This window comes from Plectropomus leopardus, chromosome 2 (assembly GCF_026936395.1).
Source record: "Plectropomus leopardus strain MGB_pleo_1.0 chromosome 2, ASM2693639v1, whole genome shotgun sequence".
Classification (NCBI taxonomy): Eukaryota; Metazoa; Chordata; class Actinopteri; order Perciformes; family Serranidae; genus Plectropomus; species Plectropomus leopardus.
In genome coordinates, this window is record NC_142177.1 from 7734102 (window position 1) to 7749108 (window position 15007).

The following is a 15007-nucleotide window of genomic DNA, read 5'->3' on the forward strand; positions in this document are numbered from 1 at the left end:
GTGTTGTCTCAGCCAGGGGGCCTCAACCTCCCGTGGTGAGTATCACAGCTGGGTACTGGTGGGAGCCTTTTGACATGATATTTTATTTATGTGATGTGTGTTAGACACTTTCTCATTTCGTAGAGACCAGGAAGGGGTCAGAGAGAGAGAGAGACCGAAGCATTCCTCCATCTACGAGGTACTCCAGAAATTCACTACTGCACCTGTATGAAATTGGGGTACTTCCAAGAAAGATTTTTCTAAAAAAAATGGTCCAAATTGAAGCTCGAGAGCACGAGATATCCTGACATTTTCCCCCCAGTATGGATCCAATTTCAACTCCATTTCCTATAATTTGTCTTTTGTTAGGTTTTCTCTTACATGTGAATACCCACATCACTAAAGGTGCTCTATAGAGCTGTACCAAGTGCACTTTGGGGGATGTTTGAGCACCAACAAATGTGTTACATTCAATTGCTTTTTCATAAAATATTTCTCATTCCAGGTTGTCAAAAAACGCAGCTCTTGCAGTGCTTTCGGTGTAAGATCCCAACGCCAAAAGCCACCTTTTATAGGATGAGGGTCCCTATAGGATGGGAGGGAGGGGCAGTGGATGGGTCCAACAAACTCCGAACTTTCAGGTATTAATCAGGAGTTCACTTCCCGTCTGAACGTTTTTTTCACTCCCACAACTTACTATGTGCCCGTTTTGCCTTAACCTAACCATCTGTGCCAGCATGTGCTTTTGTTAACGTCCCAGCATTGGTTGCCATGTGCTTTTGTTGCCTAAACATAACCACATGCAGCATAATCTCACCATGTGCTTGTGTTAACATCAAGGTTGTGGAATCCCAGAACGTAAATCGCAGGCGCAGAAGGATACCTAGAGCGTAATTTGTAGATGTAGAAATTCACTGCAAAGCGGCAATATGTGACAACTTGGGATGAAAATGAGTTGAACATTTGCAATGCAAAGTATTTTTAATCCACCATTGTTTGCATCCATGTAAACTAACTTGCTGTCCTCCTCTTCCCTGACTTTGGTGGTGCATTGCTACATAACTTAGCCCATTACTGCCACCTGCAGATCAGTGTCAGGTGTGAAACCATTGCCAAAATATTGTGCATGCCTAGATGAGGGTCCTTAGCGTGTATGACAAAAAAAAAAAAAAACAATAACAAAAAACAGGAAACCGCTCAAAGAAAATCTGAAGGCTTTCATAAGCTTTTTCATAAGCACGTTGGAGAATGGTGACATAAAAACTGATGATTTTCAGAATGAATGTCTCTGAAAGATATGCTGCATATTTTGGCCAGAAGAGATCTACAGTGAGGACTTGCACAATAACACAAACTGGTGCTGGCAATTTAATGCTGGTGGCTACAGTGGCTTCAATGTAAATGAAAAAAAAGCCTTAAAAGAATTCTTCACCTGTAAAAAGATTTGTATAACAATTACTCATCATGTAAGTAATTGAAACATAAATGGAAAATTATGTTGAACTATTGAAGAATACTCTGTTTTTCTACTGTGAGCAGGGAATCCAAAAATGCAAACATTCTTTATAAATTCACATAAACTGGGTCTACATTTAGCAACAGCTAAAAAAAACCCCCATCAAAACCTCAGTTTGTAAACTCTCACACAAATCTTGCAGTATAATCCAAGTCTCATGTATCTAGTTGTATGCTCAGTATTTCCAGAACACATGTATTAAGACTAAGAAGTTAAACTAAAAAAACACTATCCCAGGCGTGCCATTCGGCCGTGCATGAGACTGTACTGATGTGTTTTAAATGAGATGTTTTAGCTAAAATGCATGTTTGGGAAGTACTGAGCACAAGACTGGATAAATGTGATTTGGATTGTACTGCAGGAATCATATGAAAGTTTGTAAATGGCTGTTCTTGTTTTTGCTGTTTTCAAATGTATTCCCCAATTACTTAAGTTGATCAAGACTGTTTGCCTTTTTTTGGATTATCCGTTCACTGTCAAGGCATGTGAAAAATGCTTTCTTCACAAAATCAAAGTAATATGCATAGAGTAATTTGTGGGAGAAGTTTTTTTTATATAGGACTCCACTTGGAAAGAGGAATGAAGGGGGGGTAAACACAACCTGGCACAGAACTGTGACCCCGGAGATAAAAACTGCTTACCAAACCTGGGGTAGGCACCCCATGCTGCACAGGTAAGGACTGAAGCAACAAAGGTTTTTTTAACAAGCTGAATTTTATCTATTAACAGGAATTAAAAGTAAAAAAAAATATACCAAATACAATGAGTACAATTATTATAACAATGTTGTTCCAGACACTGGTGGTGAAATGTATTCATCTTCCCATCCACATTCTCCATCTCAAAAAGGTGAGTCATTATTATTATGACATCGACTACAAGTAAGCCCTGTGAACACTTGGCTCGCACACTTGATGTTCTTTTCTAACATTATTCATTCTGACACTCTTTCAGGGGGATACGAATTAAAGGTCAGGGCTACAAAGAGAGACAGCGACAGAACAATGGCTGAAGTTTCTTACCCTGCCACCACGCACACATGCTGTCAAACAGATGTATTTCCTCTATAAAGATACTTACAGGGGAGCCATTTTCTTTAACGGCAGCAGGAACCTCCCGCGGGCTGACCACTCCAAAGGTCTGAAGGAGAGAGAAATGAAGTCTTTATTAACTTCCTCACAAGAGGTAAGTCCAGCTACATGAAGAAATACAATATGTGATTAAACAAAGAGGTGTTTACATCAATCAGTAGATTAGAAATACTAAAGATTTTATGACAAAAAGATTGTGATATTTCTTCTTTAAATTTAAAGTATTTTCTTATTGTATCATGTCATAAAAATGGCAGAAAAGTCACAGTATAGCTTGTAATAAAAAAACAAAAAAACTAAATCAAAACAGTATTTCATTAATAAAGGTCAGTATATTATGTCATAAAATGTAAAAAAAAAAAAAAAAAGGATGATGCTATACAATGTGAAACAAGTCAAAGTATAACGTTATTAAAAAATCATTAGTCATAGTCAACTATGTCAAGAAAAAAGCCTTATAAGTGTATATATTATGTCATGAAAAATGCCATAATAAAGTCAAAGTACACTATGTCATCCAAAATGGCATAAAAAAGTAATATTGTAGTATGTCTTTGAAAATGGCACATAAATGTCCTAGTATACTATTTCCAAACAGTCTGAAAAGTAAATGTAAACTATGTTATCCAAAAGAGCATTAAAAGGTCATACTGTGGAGGTCATCTATAATCCAATGAAAATGTCCACGAAAAGTCGGCATTGAAGCAGTACAGTAAATCGTTCAAGATGGCAAAAAAGTCATAGTAAAGTATGTTGTCATAAAGGGTATAAAAATGTCAGAATATAGTATGCTGTCCAAAACGTCATAAAATAGTCATAGTATCTGTAATCCAAAATGGCACAACAAAAGTCAAAGTATGTCATCCAAAATGGAATATAAAAAGCCATAGTATATAGTATGTAATCCAAACTGGAATAAAAATGGCACAGTATAGTAGGTTGTCCAAAATGGCATAAAAAAGTAATATAATAGTATGTAATCCAAAATGGCATGAAATCAGTCATAGTATAGTATGTCTTCCAAAATGGCATGAAAACATCATAGCTTGTCCTCAAAAACGGCATAAAAACAGTTATACTATTTTGGACAACATACAATACAAAGTCTGTTTTGATGCCATTTTGGATGACATACTATAGTATAACTATTTTTGTAACTTTTTGGATGACATAAAAACTATGACTGTTTTTATGCCATTTTGGACAACATACTATACTATGACGTTTTTATACTAAGATGTGTCATCCAAAATGGCATAAAAACAGACAAAGTTTAACGTGTCATCCAAAATGGCATAAAAAATTCATAGTATGATATGCATTCCAAAATGGCATCAAAACGTCATAGCACACTTGAATGGCATAATATTTTCATAATATCATATGTTGTCCAAAACGGCACGAAAACAATCATAGTATAGTATTTCGTCCAAAGGGGCTTAAAAACATCATTGCATAATCTGTATTCCAAAATGGCATAAAAACGTCATAGTAAACTTTGTTGTCCAAAATGACGAAAAAATTTCATTATATATCGTATGTACTCCAAAATGGCACAAAAACAGTCATAGTATAGTATGTCATTCAAAAGGGCATAAAAACAGTCATAGTGTAGTATGTCTTCGAAAATTGCATAAGAACGTCATAGTATACATTGTCTTCCAAAATGGCATAAAATGGCAGAGTATACTTTGTCATCCAAAATGGCATAAAAACAGTCGTTGTATAGTATGTCGTCCAAAAAGTTCTTCAACATGGTATTCTAGTCAGTTTTCAACAGTTGGAGAAATTACTTTTTTGTCAATTTTTTGACATGCTATAGTATGGTGTTTTTTTGACAAATTATACTATGACTTAAAAAAATTTAATTGTTCACTTTTTGGACAGTTTTTTCAACTTACTATACTATTGTCATCTTCAACGTTCTATTCTAAGATGTTTTTCAACATTTGGAGCTATGACATTTTTGACCATTTTTTGACATGATACAGTATGGCATTTTTTAGACAAACTATTCTATGACTTTAACAATTGAAATCATGACTTTTTGGACATGAAAAATGTAAAATTTTGATCCCTCCCAAAAATGGCTGAAAATGACATATAATAGCTTGTAGAGATATGTCAAGGTATACAAAGTGGAGAGAAAGGCCAAAAACAGCCAGAAACATCATAATTTAGCATGCTTACAAGATGGCCAAAAATGGCATAGTATAATATGGCAAAAAATGTGAAATTTTGACCCCTCCCAAAAATGGCAGAAAATGGCATATTATAGCTTGTAGAGACATATCATAGTGTAAAAAGTGGAAACAAAGGCCAAAAAAGTAAAAAAAAAAAAAAAAAAGTCATAATTTGGCATGTTACCCTTACGAGGACAAGCGGTTACAGAAAATGACTGACTGACTGACTAATTTGGCATGTTGAAATAATTGCCAAAAATTGCATACGGCGAAAATATGTCAAATTTTGACCCCTCCCCAAAGTCCTGACAATGACATATTCTAGCTTGTAGAGAGACATTATAGCGCACAAAGTCAAAACAAAGGCCAAAAAACATGAAAAAAGGTCAGAATTTAGCATGTCCAAAAAATTGCAAAAAATCGCAAGCTACAGAATGGCAAAAAATGTCAAATTTTGACCTCTCCAAAAAATGGCTGAAAAATGGCATGTTATAGCTTGTAGAGGCTTACCATAGTGTACAAAGTGGAAACAAAGGCCAAAAAAGTCCAAAAATGTCATAATTTAGCATGTTGAAAAAAATGTTAAAACATTGCATACTTTAGTATGGCAAAAAATGTCAAATTTTCACCCACCCAAAAATGTCTGAAAATGACATATTTTAGTTTGTAGAGGCGCGTCGTAGTGTGCAAAGTTGAAACAAAGGCCAAAAATTGCTAAAAAGGTCATAATTAAGCTTGTTGCAAAAATGGCAAAAAATCGCATACCCAAAAATTTCAAATTTTGACCCCTCCCAGAAATGGCTGAAAATTACATATTATAGCTTGTAGAGATGTGTTATAGAGTACAAAGTGGAAACAAAGTCCAAAAAAGTCCAAAAATGACACAATTTAGCATGTTGAAAAAATGGCCAAAAATTGCATACTATAGTATGGCAAAATATGTCAAATTGTAGCCCGTCTCAAAAATATGTGAAAATGACATATTCTAGCTTGTAGAGATGCATTATAGTGTACAAAGCTGAAACAAAGGCCAAAAAAGGCCAAAAATGAAAAACAAAAGAAAATGCTAAAAAGGTAATAATTTAGTATGTCCAAAAAATGGCATTGCAAAAATCGCATACTATACTATGGCAAAAATTTCAAATTTTGGCCCCTTCCAAAAATGGCTGAAAACGACATATTCTGGCTTGTGGGGACACATTATAATGTACAAAATCAAAACAAAGCCCAAAAAAGGCCTAAAAGGTCATAATTTAGCATATTGAAAAAGTAGCCAAAAATCACATACTATAGTATGGCGAAAAATGTCAAATTTTGACCCCTCCCAAAAATAGCTGAAAATGACATATTATAGCTTGTAGAGACGCGTCATAGTGTACAAAGTCGAAACAAAGGCCAGAAAAGGCCAAAAATGTATTAATTTAGTATGTTGAAAAAATGGCCAAAAATCTAACACTATACTATGGCAAAAATTTCAAATTTTGACCCCTCCCAAAAAATGACTGAAACTTACATATTATAGCTTGTAGAGACTTTATAGTGTACAAAGTGGAAACAAAAACTAAAAAAAAGTCCAAAAATGCTATAATTTAGTATGTTGAAAAAATGGCCAAAAAAAATAAAACTATAGTGTGGCGAAAAATTTCAAATTTTGACCCCTCCCAGAAATGGCTGAAAATTACATATTCTAGCTTGTTAAGACGCGTTACAGTGTACAAAGAGGAAACAAAGGCCAAAAAAGGCCAAAGATGAAAAACAAAAGAAAATGCTAAAAAGGTAATAATTTAGTATGTCCAAAAAATGGCATCGCAAAAATCGCATAGTATACTATGGCAAAAATTTCAAATTTTGGCCCCTTCCAAAAATGGCTGAAAACGACATATTCTGGCTTGTAGGGACACATTATAATGTACAAAGGCAAGGCAAGGCAGGCAAGTTTATTTGTATAGCACGTTTCAGCAACAAGGCAATTCAAGGTGCTTCACACAGAACATTGAAATACAACAACAGGGGGAAAGGAAACACATTTAAAACATTATAAAAGAAGCATGTAAAAGGTGATTAAAAACAGCAAGTGGGAAAACAACAGATAAAACCCAAAAATATAAAAACACATATATAGAAATAAGAGTTGCAGTGCAGAGTTTCGAAGTAAAATATAAAATTTAAAAAGTAAAAAGCCTTTTAGTCAAAGGCAGCAGTGAACAGGTGAGTCTTTAACCTTGACTTAAAAGAACTCAGACTCTCAGCAGACCTGATATTTTCTGGTAGTTTGTTCCAGATATACGGAGCATAGAAACTGAATGGTGATTCTCCATGTTTAGTTCTGACTTTTGGAACACAGAGCAGACCTGCACCAGATGACCTGAGTGGTCTTGATGGTTCATACTGGACTAGAAGGTCTTTGATGTATTTTGGGCCTAAACCATTCAGTGCTTTATATGCTAGCAAGATAATTTTAAAGTCTATTCTCTGAGAGACAGGGACCAGTGTAGAGACCTCAGAACTGGAGTGATGTGGTCCGCTCTCTTGGTCTTAGTAAGGACTCGAGCAGCAGCGTTCTGGATCAGCTGCAATTGTCTGATTGACTTTTTAGGCAGACCAGAGAAGATACTGTTACAGTAGTCAACTCGACTAAAGATAAATGCATGGACAAGTTTTTCAAGGTCCTGCTGCGACATCAGACCTTTAATCCTAGAAATATTCTTGAGGTGATAGTAAGCTGGCTTTGTAAACAAAATCAAAACAAAGCCCAAAAAAGGCCAAAAAGGTCATAATATAGCATGTTGAAAAAGTAGCCAAAAATCACATACTATAGTATGGCGAAAAATGTCAACTTTTGAACCCTCCCAAAAGTGGCTGAAAATGATATATATTAGCTTGTAGAGACGCGTCATAGTGTACAAAGTCGAAACAAAGGCCAAAAAAGGCCAAAAATGTCATAATTTAGTATGTTGAAAAAAATGACCCGAAATCGCACACTATAGTATGGCGAAAAATGTCAAATCTTGACCTGTCTCAATAATGGCTTAAATGACATATTTTAGCTTGTAGAGCAGCCTCATAGTGTACAAAGTTGATACAAAGTGCAAAAAAATGCCAAAAAGGTCATCATTTAGCATGTTGAATGTTACATTCCAGGCAGGGGCTACAGTGCTGTGTGTGTTTTTCTCCCCTGTTTTCTCCCTCTTCCCTTGTGTTTTTTACAGGTGCTCATGATCTGAATGTTTCCACTTGTGCATTTCAAAGATTACTATCTGTGCAGAGGGTCAGGATTGTCCCCTCCACTCCGAACTGGCCAATCATCTGTCAGCATGGTTTTTGAAATGGATGCACTGCAGAGTGCCAGGCTTTCTTCCTTTTTTGTTCTGCGTCTGAGCTGGCTGTGTGTTTTTGCATTCGGTGAGAGGTATGTGATGAGAGGTTGTGGACTTTAGGTAAGTTGGGGGTACCCTTTACATTTTTCACACACTTAGGAAATCTCTGTTTAGACACACTAGGTTAAGTGATTGTTGCTACCCCCTGGTTTTTGTTCGTGAAAGCTGTTATTTAGAGAAGGGAGTTAGGTTTTTGTTTCTAGTTTGTTTTCCGAGATAGTGGTTTAGTTGGGCCCATTTTGTTCTATTCAGTTATTTTCTTTGGCATAACAACCTGGTCCCATCCTCTCTCACACTTTGAGAAACCATTGTTTGGTCACCAATAAATTACTTCAATTTCAGCTTCTGCTCTGGTTCGTCCTTCTTGGTTGTAGTGTTACCGTCCCTTTGCTTAACGGGAACGTAACATTGAAAAAGTATCCAAAAATCTCATACGAAAAATGTCTTCCCTCCCAAAAATGGCTGAAAATGACATATTATATCTTGTAGATACGTCTTATGGTGTAAAAACTTGAAACAAAGGAAAAAAGGCCAAAAATGTCAAAATGTAGCATGTTGAAAAAATGTCCAAAAAATCACATACTATACTATAGCAAACATTTCACATTTTGACCCTTCCCAAAAATGGCTGAAAATTACATATTATAACTTGTAGAGATGGGTTATAGTGTACAAAGTGAAAATAAAGACCAAAAAAGGCCAAAAATTTCTCAATTTAGAATTTTGAAAAAATGGCAGAAATTTGCATACTATAGTATGGCGAAAAATTTCAAATGTTGACCCCTCCCAAAAATGGCTGAAAATGAAATGTTCTAGCTTGTAGAGACACGTTATAATGTATGAAGTCGAAACAAAGGCCAAAAAGCCAAAAATGACATAGTTTAGCATGTTGAAAAAATGGCAAAAAATCACATACTATAGTATGGCAAAATATGTCAAATTCTGACCCCTCCCAAAAGTGCCTGAAAATGACATATTCTAGCTTGAAGAGACCATTATAGTGTAAAAAGTCGAAACAAAGACCAAAAAAGTCCAAAAATGACATAATTTAGCATGTTGAGAAATGGCAAAAAATCACATACTATAGTATGGCGAAAAATTTCAATTTTTGACCCCTTCCAAAAATGGCTGAAAATGAAATATTCTAGCTTGTAGAGACAATTTATGATGTACAAAGTCAAAACAAAGGCCAAGAAAGACCAAAAATGACATAATTTAGCATGTTGAAAAAATGGCAAAAAATCGCATACTATACTATGGCAAAAATGTCAAGTTTTGACCCCACCCAAAAATGGCTGAAAATGACATACTATAACTTGTAGATATGAGTTATATTGTACAAAGTGGAAACAAACTCCAAAAATGTCCAAAAATGACATAATTTAGTATGTTGAAAAATGGCCAAAAATCGCGTACTATACCATGGCAAAAAATTCAAATTTTGACCACACCCAAAAATGGCTGAAAATGACATATTCTAGCTTGTAGAGACAGGTTATAGTGTACAAAGAGGAAAAAAAGGCCAAAAACGGCCAAAAATGACATAATTTAGCATGTTGAAGAGATGGCAAAAAATCGCATACTATACTATGGCAAAAATTTCAAATTTTGACTCCACCCAAAAATAGCTGAAAATGGCATATTCTAGCTTGCAGAAACACGTTATAATATATAAAGTCAAAACAAAGGCCAAAAAAGGCCAAAAATGACATAATTTAGCATGTTGAAATAATGGCAAAAAATCGCATACTATACTATGGCAAAAATTTCAAATTTTGACCCCACCCAAAAATGGCTGAAAATGACATATTCTAGCTTGTAGAGACATATCATAGTGTAAAAAGTAAAAAGTAAAAAGGCCAAAAAAGTAAAAAAAAAAAAAAAAAAAGTCATAATTTGGCATGTTACCCTTACGAGGACAAGCGGTTACAGAAAATGACTGACTGACTGACTAATTTGGCATGTTGAAATAATTGCCAAAAATTGCATACGGCGAAAATATGTCAAATTTTGACCCCTCCCCAAAGTCCTGACAATGACATATTCTAGCTTGTAGAGAGACATTATAGCGCACAAAGTCAAAACAAAGGCCAAAAAACATGAAAAAAGGTCAGAATTTAGCATGTCCAAAAAATTGCAAGCTACAGAATGGCAAAAAAAGGTCATAATTAAGCTTGTTGCAAAAATGGCAAAAAATCGCATACCCAAAAATTTCAAATTTTGACCCCACCCAAAAATGGCTGAAAATGACATATTCTAGCTTGTAGAGACAGGTTATAGTGTACAAAGTGGAAACAAACTCCAAAAAAATCCAAAAATGACATAATTTAGCATGTTGAAAAATGGCAAAAAAATCGCATACTATACTATGGCAAAAATTTAGAATTTTAACCCCTCCCAAAAATGGCTGAAAACAACATATTCTGGCTTGTAGGGACACGTTATAATGTGCAAAGTCAAAACAAAGGCCAAAAAAGTCCAAAAATGACATAATTTAGCATGTTGAAAAATGGCAAAAAATCGCATACGATACAATGGCAAAATTTTCAAATTTTGGCCCCTTCAAAAAATGGCTGAAAACAGCGTATTCTGGCTTGTAGGAACAGGTTATAATGTGCAAAGTCAAAATAAAGGCCAAATAAGGCCAAAAATGACATAATTGAGTATGTTGAAAAAATGGCAAAAAATCGCATACTATACTATGGCAAAAATTTCAAATTTTGACCCCACCCAAAAATGGCTGAAAATGACATGTTCTAGCTTGTAGGGACACGTTATAGTGTACAAAGTGGAAACAAATTCCAAAAAAGGCCAAAAATGACATAATTTAGCATGTTGAAATAATGACAAAAAATCGCATACTATACTATGACAAAAATTTTAAATTTTGGCCCCTTCCAAAAATGGCTGAAAATGACATGTTCTAGCTTGTAGGGACACGTTATAATGTACAAAGTCAAAACAAAGGCCAAAAAAGGCCAAAAATGACATAATTTAGCATGTTGAAAAAATGGCAAAAAATCGCATACTATACTATGGCAAAAAGTTCAAATTTTGACCCCTCCCAAAAATGGCTGAAAACAACATATTCTGGCTTGTAGGTACACGTTATAATGTACAAAGTCAAAACAAATTTTGAACCCACTCAAAAATGGCTGAAAATGACATATGCTAGCTTGTAGAGACAGGTTATAGTGTACAAACTGGAAACAAACTCCAAAAAAGTCCAAAAATGACATAATATAGCATGTTGAAAAATGGTAAAAAAATCGCATACTATACTATGACAAAAATTTCAAATTTTGACCCCACCCAAAAATGGCTGAAAATGACATATTCTAGCTTGTAGAGACAGGTTATAGTGTACAAAGTGGAAACAAACTCCAAAAAAGTCCAAAAATGACATAATTTAACATATTGAATAAATGGCCCCTCCCAAAAATGGCTGAAGACGACATATTCTGACTTGTAGGGACACGTTATAATGTGCAAAGTCAAAACAAAGGCCAAAAAAGGCCAAAAATGACATAATTTAGTATGTTGAAAAAATGGCAAAAAATCGCATACTATACTATGGTAAAAATTTCAAATTTTGACCCCTCTCAAAAATTGTTGAAAACGACATATTCTGGCTTGTAGGGACACGTTATAATGTGAAAAGTCAAAACAAAGGCCTAAAAAGGCCAAAAATTACATAATTTAACATATTGAATGAATGGCAAAAAATCGCATACTATACTATGGCAAAAATTTCAAATTTTGACCCCACCCAAAAATGGCTGAAAATGACATATTCTGGCTTGTAGAGACAGGTTATAGTGTACAAAGTGGAAACAAACTCCAAAAAAGGCCAAAAATGACATAATTTAGTATGTTGAAAAAATGGCAAAAAATCGCATACTATACTATGGTGAAAATTTCAAATTTTGACCCCTCTCAAAAATTGTTGAAAATGACATATTCTGGCTTGTAGGGACACGTTATAATGTGAAAAGTCAAAACAAAGGCCTAAAAAGGCCAAAAATTACATAATTTAACATATTGAATAAATGGCAAAAAATCGCATACTATACTATGGCAAAAATTTCAAATTTTGACCCCACCCAAAAATGGCTGAAAATGACATATTCTGGCTTGTAGAGACAGGTTATAGTGTACAAAGTGGAAACAAACTCCAAAAAAAGTCCAAAAATGACATAATTTAGCATGTTGAAAAAATGGCAAAAAATCGCATACTATACTATGGCAAAAATTTCAAATTTTGACCCCTCCCAAAAATGGCTGAAGACGACATATTCTGGCATGTAGGGACACGTTATAATGTGCAAAGTCAAAAGAAAGGCCAAAAAAGGCCAAAAAGGATATAATTTAGTATGTTGAAAAAATGGCAAAAAATCGCATACTATACTATGGCAAAAATTTCAAATTTTGACCCCACCCAAAAATGGCTGAAAATGACATATTCTAGCTTGTAGAGACAGGTTATAGTGTACAAAGTGGAAACAAAGGCCAAAAAAGTCCAAAAATGAAATAATTTAGCATGTTATAAAATGGCAAAAAAAATCGCATACTATACCATGGGAAAAAATTTCAAATTTTGACCCCACCCAAACATGTTTCAAAACGACATATTCTGGCTTGTAGAGACAGGTTATAGTGTACAAAGTGGAAACAAACTCCAAAAAAGTCCAAAAATGACATAATTTAGCATGTTGAAAAAATGGCAAAAAATCGCATACTATACTATGGTAAAAATTTCAAATTTTGACCCCTCTCAAAAATTGTTGAAAATGACATATTCTGGCTTGTAGGGACACGTTATAATGTGAAAAGTCAAAACAAAGGCCTAAAAAGGCCACAAATTACATAATTTAACATATTGAATAAATGGCAAAAAATCGCATACTGTACTATGGCAAAAATTTCAAATTTTGACCCCACCCAAAAATGGCTGAAAATGACATATTCTGGCTTGTAGAGACAGGTTATAGTGTACAAAGTGGAAACAAACTCCAAAAAAGTCCAAAAATGACATAATTTAGCATGTTGAAAAAATGGCAAAAAATCGCATACTATACTATGGCAAAAATTTCAAATTTTGACCCCTCCCAAAAATGGCTGAAGACGACATATTCGGGCATGTAGGGACACGTTATAATGTGCAAAGTCAAAACGAAGGCCAAAAAAGGCCAAAAAAGATATAATTTAGTATGTTGAAAAAATGGCAAAAAATCGCATACTATACTATGGCAAAAATTTCAAATTTTGACCCCACCCAAAAATGGCTGAAAATGACATATTCTAGCTTGTAGAGACAGGTTATAGTGTACAAAGTGGAAACAAACTCCAAAAAAGTCCAAAAATGACATAATTTAGTATGTTGAAAAAATGGCAAAAAATCGCATACTATACTATGGCAAAAGTTTCAAATTTTGACCCCTCCAAAAAATGGCTGAAAATGACGTATTCTGGCTTGTAGAAAAAGGTTATAGTGTGCAAAGTCAAAACAAAGGCCTAAAAAGTCCAAAAATGACATAATTTAGCATGTTGAAAAAATGGCAAAAACTCGCATACTATACTATGGCAAAAAATTTCAAATTTTGACCCCACCCAAAGATGTTTCAAAATGACATATTCTAGCTTGTAGAGAAAAGTTATAGTGTACAAAGTGGAAACAAACTACAAAAAAGTCCAAAAATGAAATAATTTAGCATGTTGAAAAATGGCAAAAAATCGCATACTATACTATGGGAAAAAAATTCAAATTTTGACCCCACCCAAACATGTTTCAAAATGACATATTCTAGCTTGTAGAAACAGGTTATAATGTACAAAGTGTAAAAAAAACTCCAAAAAAGTCCAAAAATGACATAATTTAGCATGTTGAAAAAATGGCAAAAAATCGCATACTATACTATGGCAAAAATTTCAAATTTTGACCCCTCCCAAAAATGGCTGAAGACGACATATTCTGGCATGTAGGGACACGTTATAATGTGCAAAGTCAAAAGAAAGGCGTAAAAAGGCCAAAAAAGATATAATTTAGTATGTTGAAAAAATGGCAAAAAATCGCATACTATACTATGGCAAAAATTTCAAATTTTGACCCCACCCAAAAATGGCTGAAAATGACATATTCTAGCTTGTAGAGACAGGTTATAGTGTACAAAGTGGAAACAAAGGCCAAAAAAGTCCAAAAATGAAATAATTTAGCATGTTATAAAATGGCAAAAAAAATCGCATACTATACCATGGGAAAAAAATTCAAATTTTGACCCCACCCAAACATGTTTCAAAACGACATATTCTGGCTTGTAGAGACAGGTTATAGTGTACAAAGTGGAAACAAACTCCAAAAAAGTCCAAAAATGACATAATTTAGCATGTTGAAAAAATGGCAAAAAATCGCATACTATACTATGGTAAAAATTTCAAATTTTGACCCCTCTCAAAAATTGTTGAAAACGACATATTCTGGCTTGTAGGGACACGTTATAATGTGAAAAGTCAAAACAAAGGCCTAAAAAGGCCACAAATTACATAATTTAACATATTGAATAAATGGCAAAAAATCGCATACTATACTATGGCAAAAATTTCAAATTTTGACCCCACCCAAAAATGGCTGAAAATGACATATTCTGGCTTGTAGAGACAGGTTATAGTGTACAAAGTGGAAACAAACTCCAAAAAAGTCCAAAAATGACATAATTTAGCATGTTGAAAAAATGGCAAAAAATCGCATACTATACTATGGCAAAAATTTCAAATTTTGACCCCTCCCAAAAATGGCTGAAGACGACATATTCGGGCATGTAGGGACACGTTATAATGTGCAAAGTCAAAACGAAGGCCAAAAAA

The 15007-nt window shown here is 34.3% G+C and overlaps 1 protein-coding gene across 8 annotated transcripts in view; it reads right to left on the minus strand.

Moving 5' to 3' along the window:
* Positions 1–15007, minus strand: part of LOC121952532 (band 4.1-like protein 1) — a 142131-nt gene that overhangs the window by 4599 nt on the left and 122525 nt on the right. For all 8 annotated transcript variants that reach the window (XM_088083831.1, XM_042499281.2, XM_042499291.2 and 5 more), the window contains one exon: positions 2576–2635. In XM_088083831.1, the coding sequence (XP_087939957.1) occupies positions 2576–2635 (60 nt within the window). The remainder of the gene's footprint in view (positions 1–2575; positions 2636–15007) is intronic.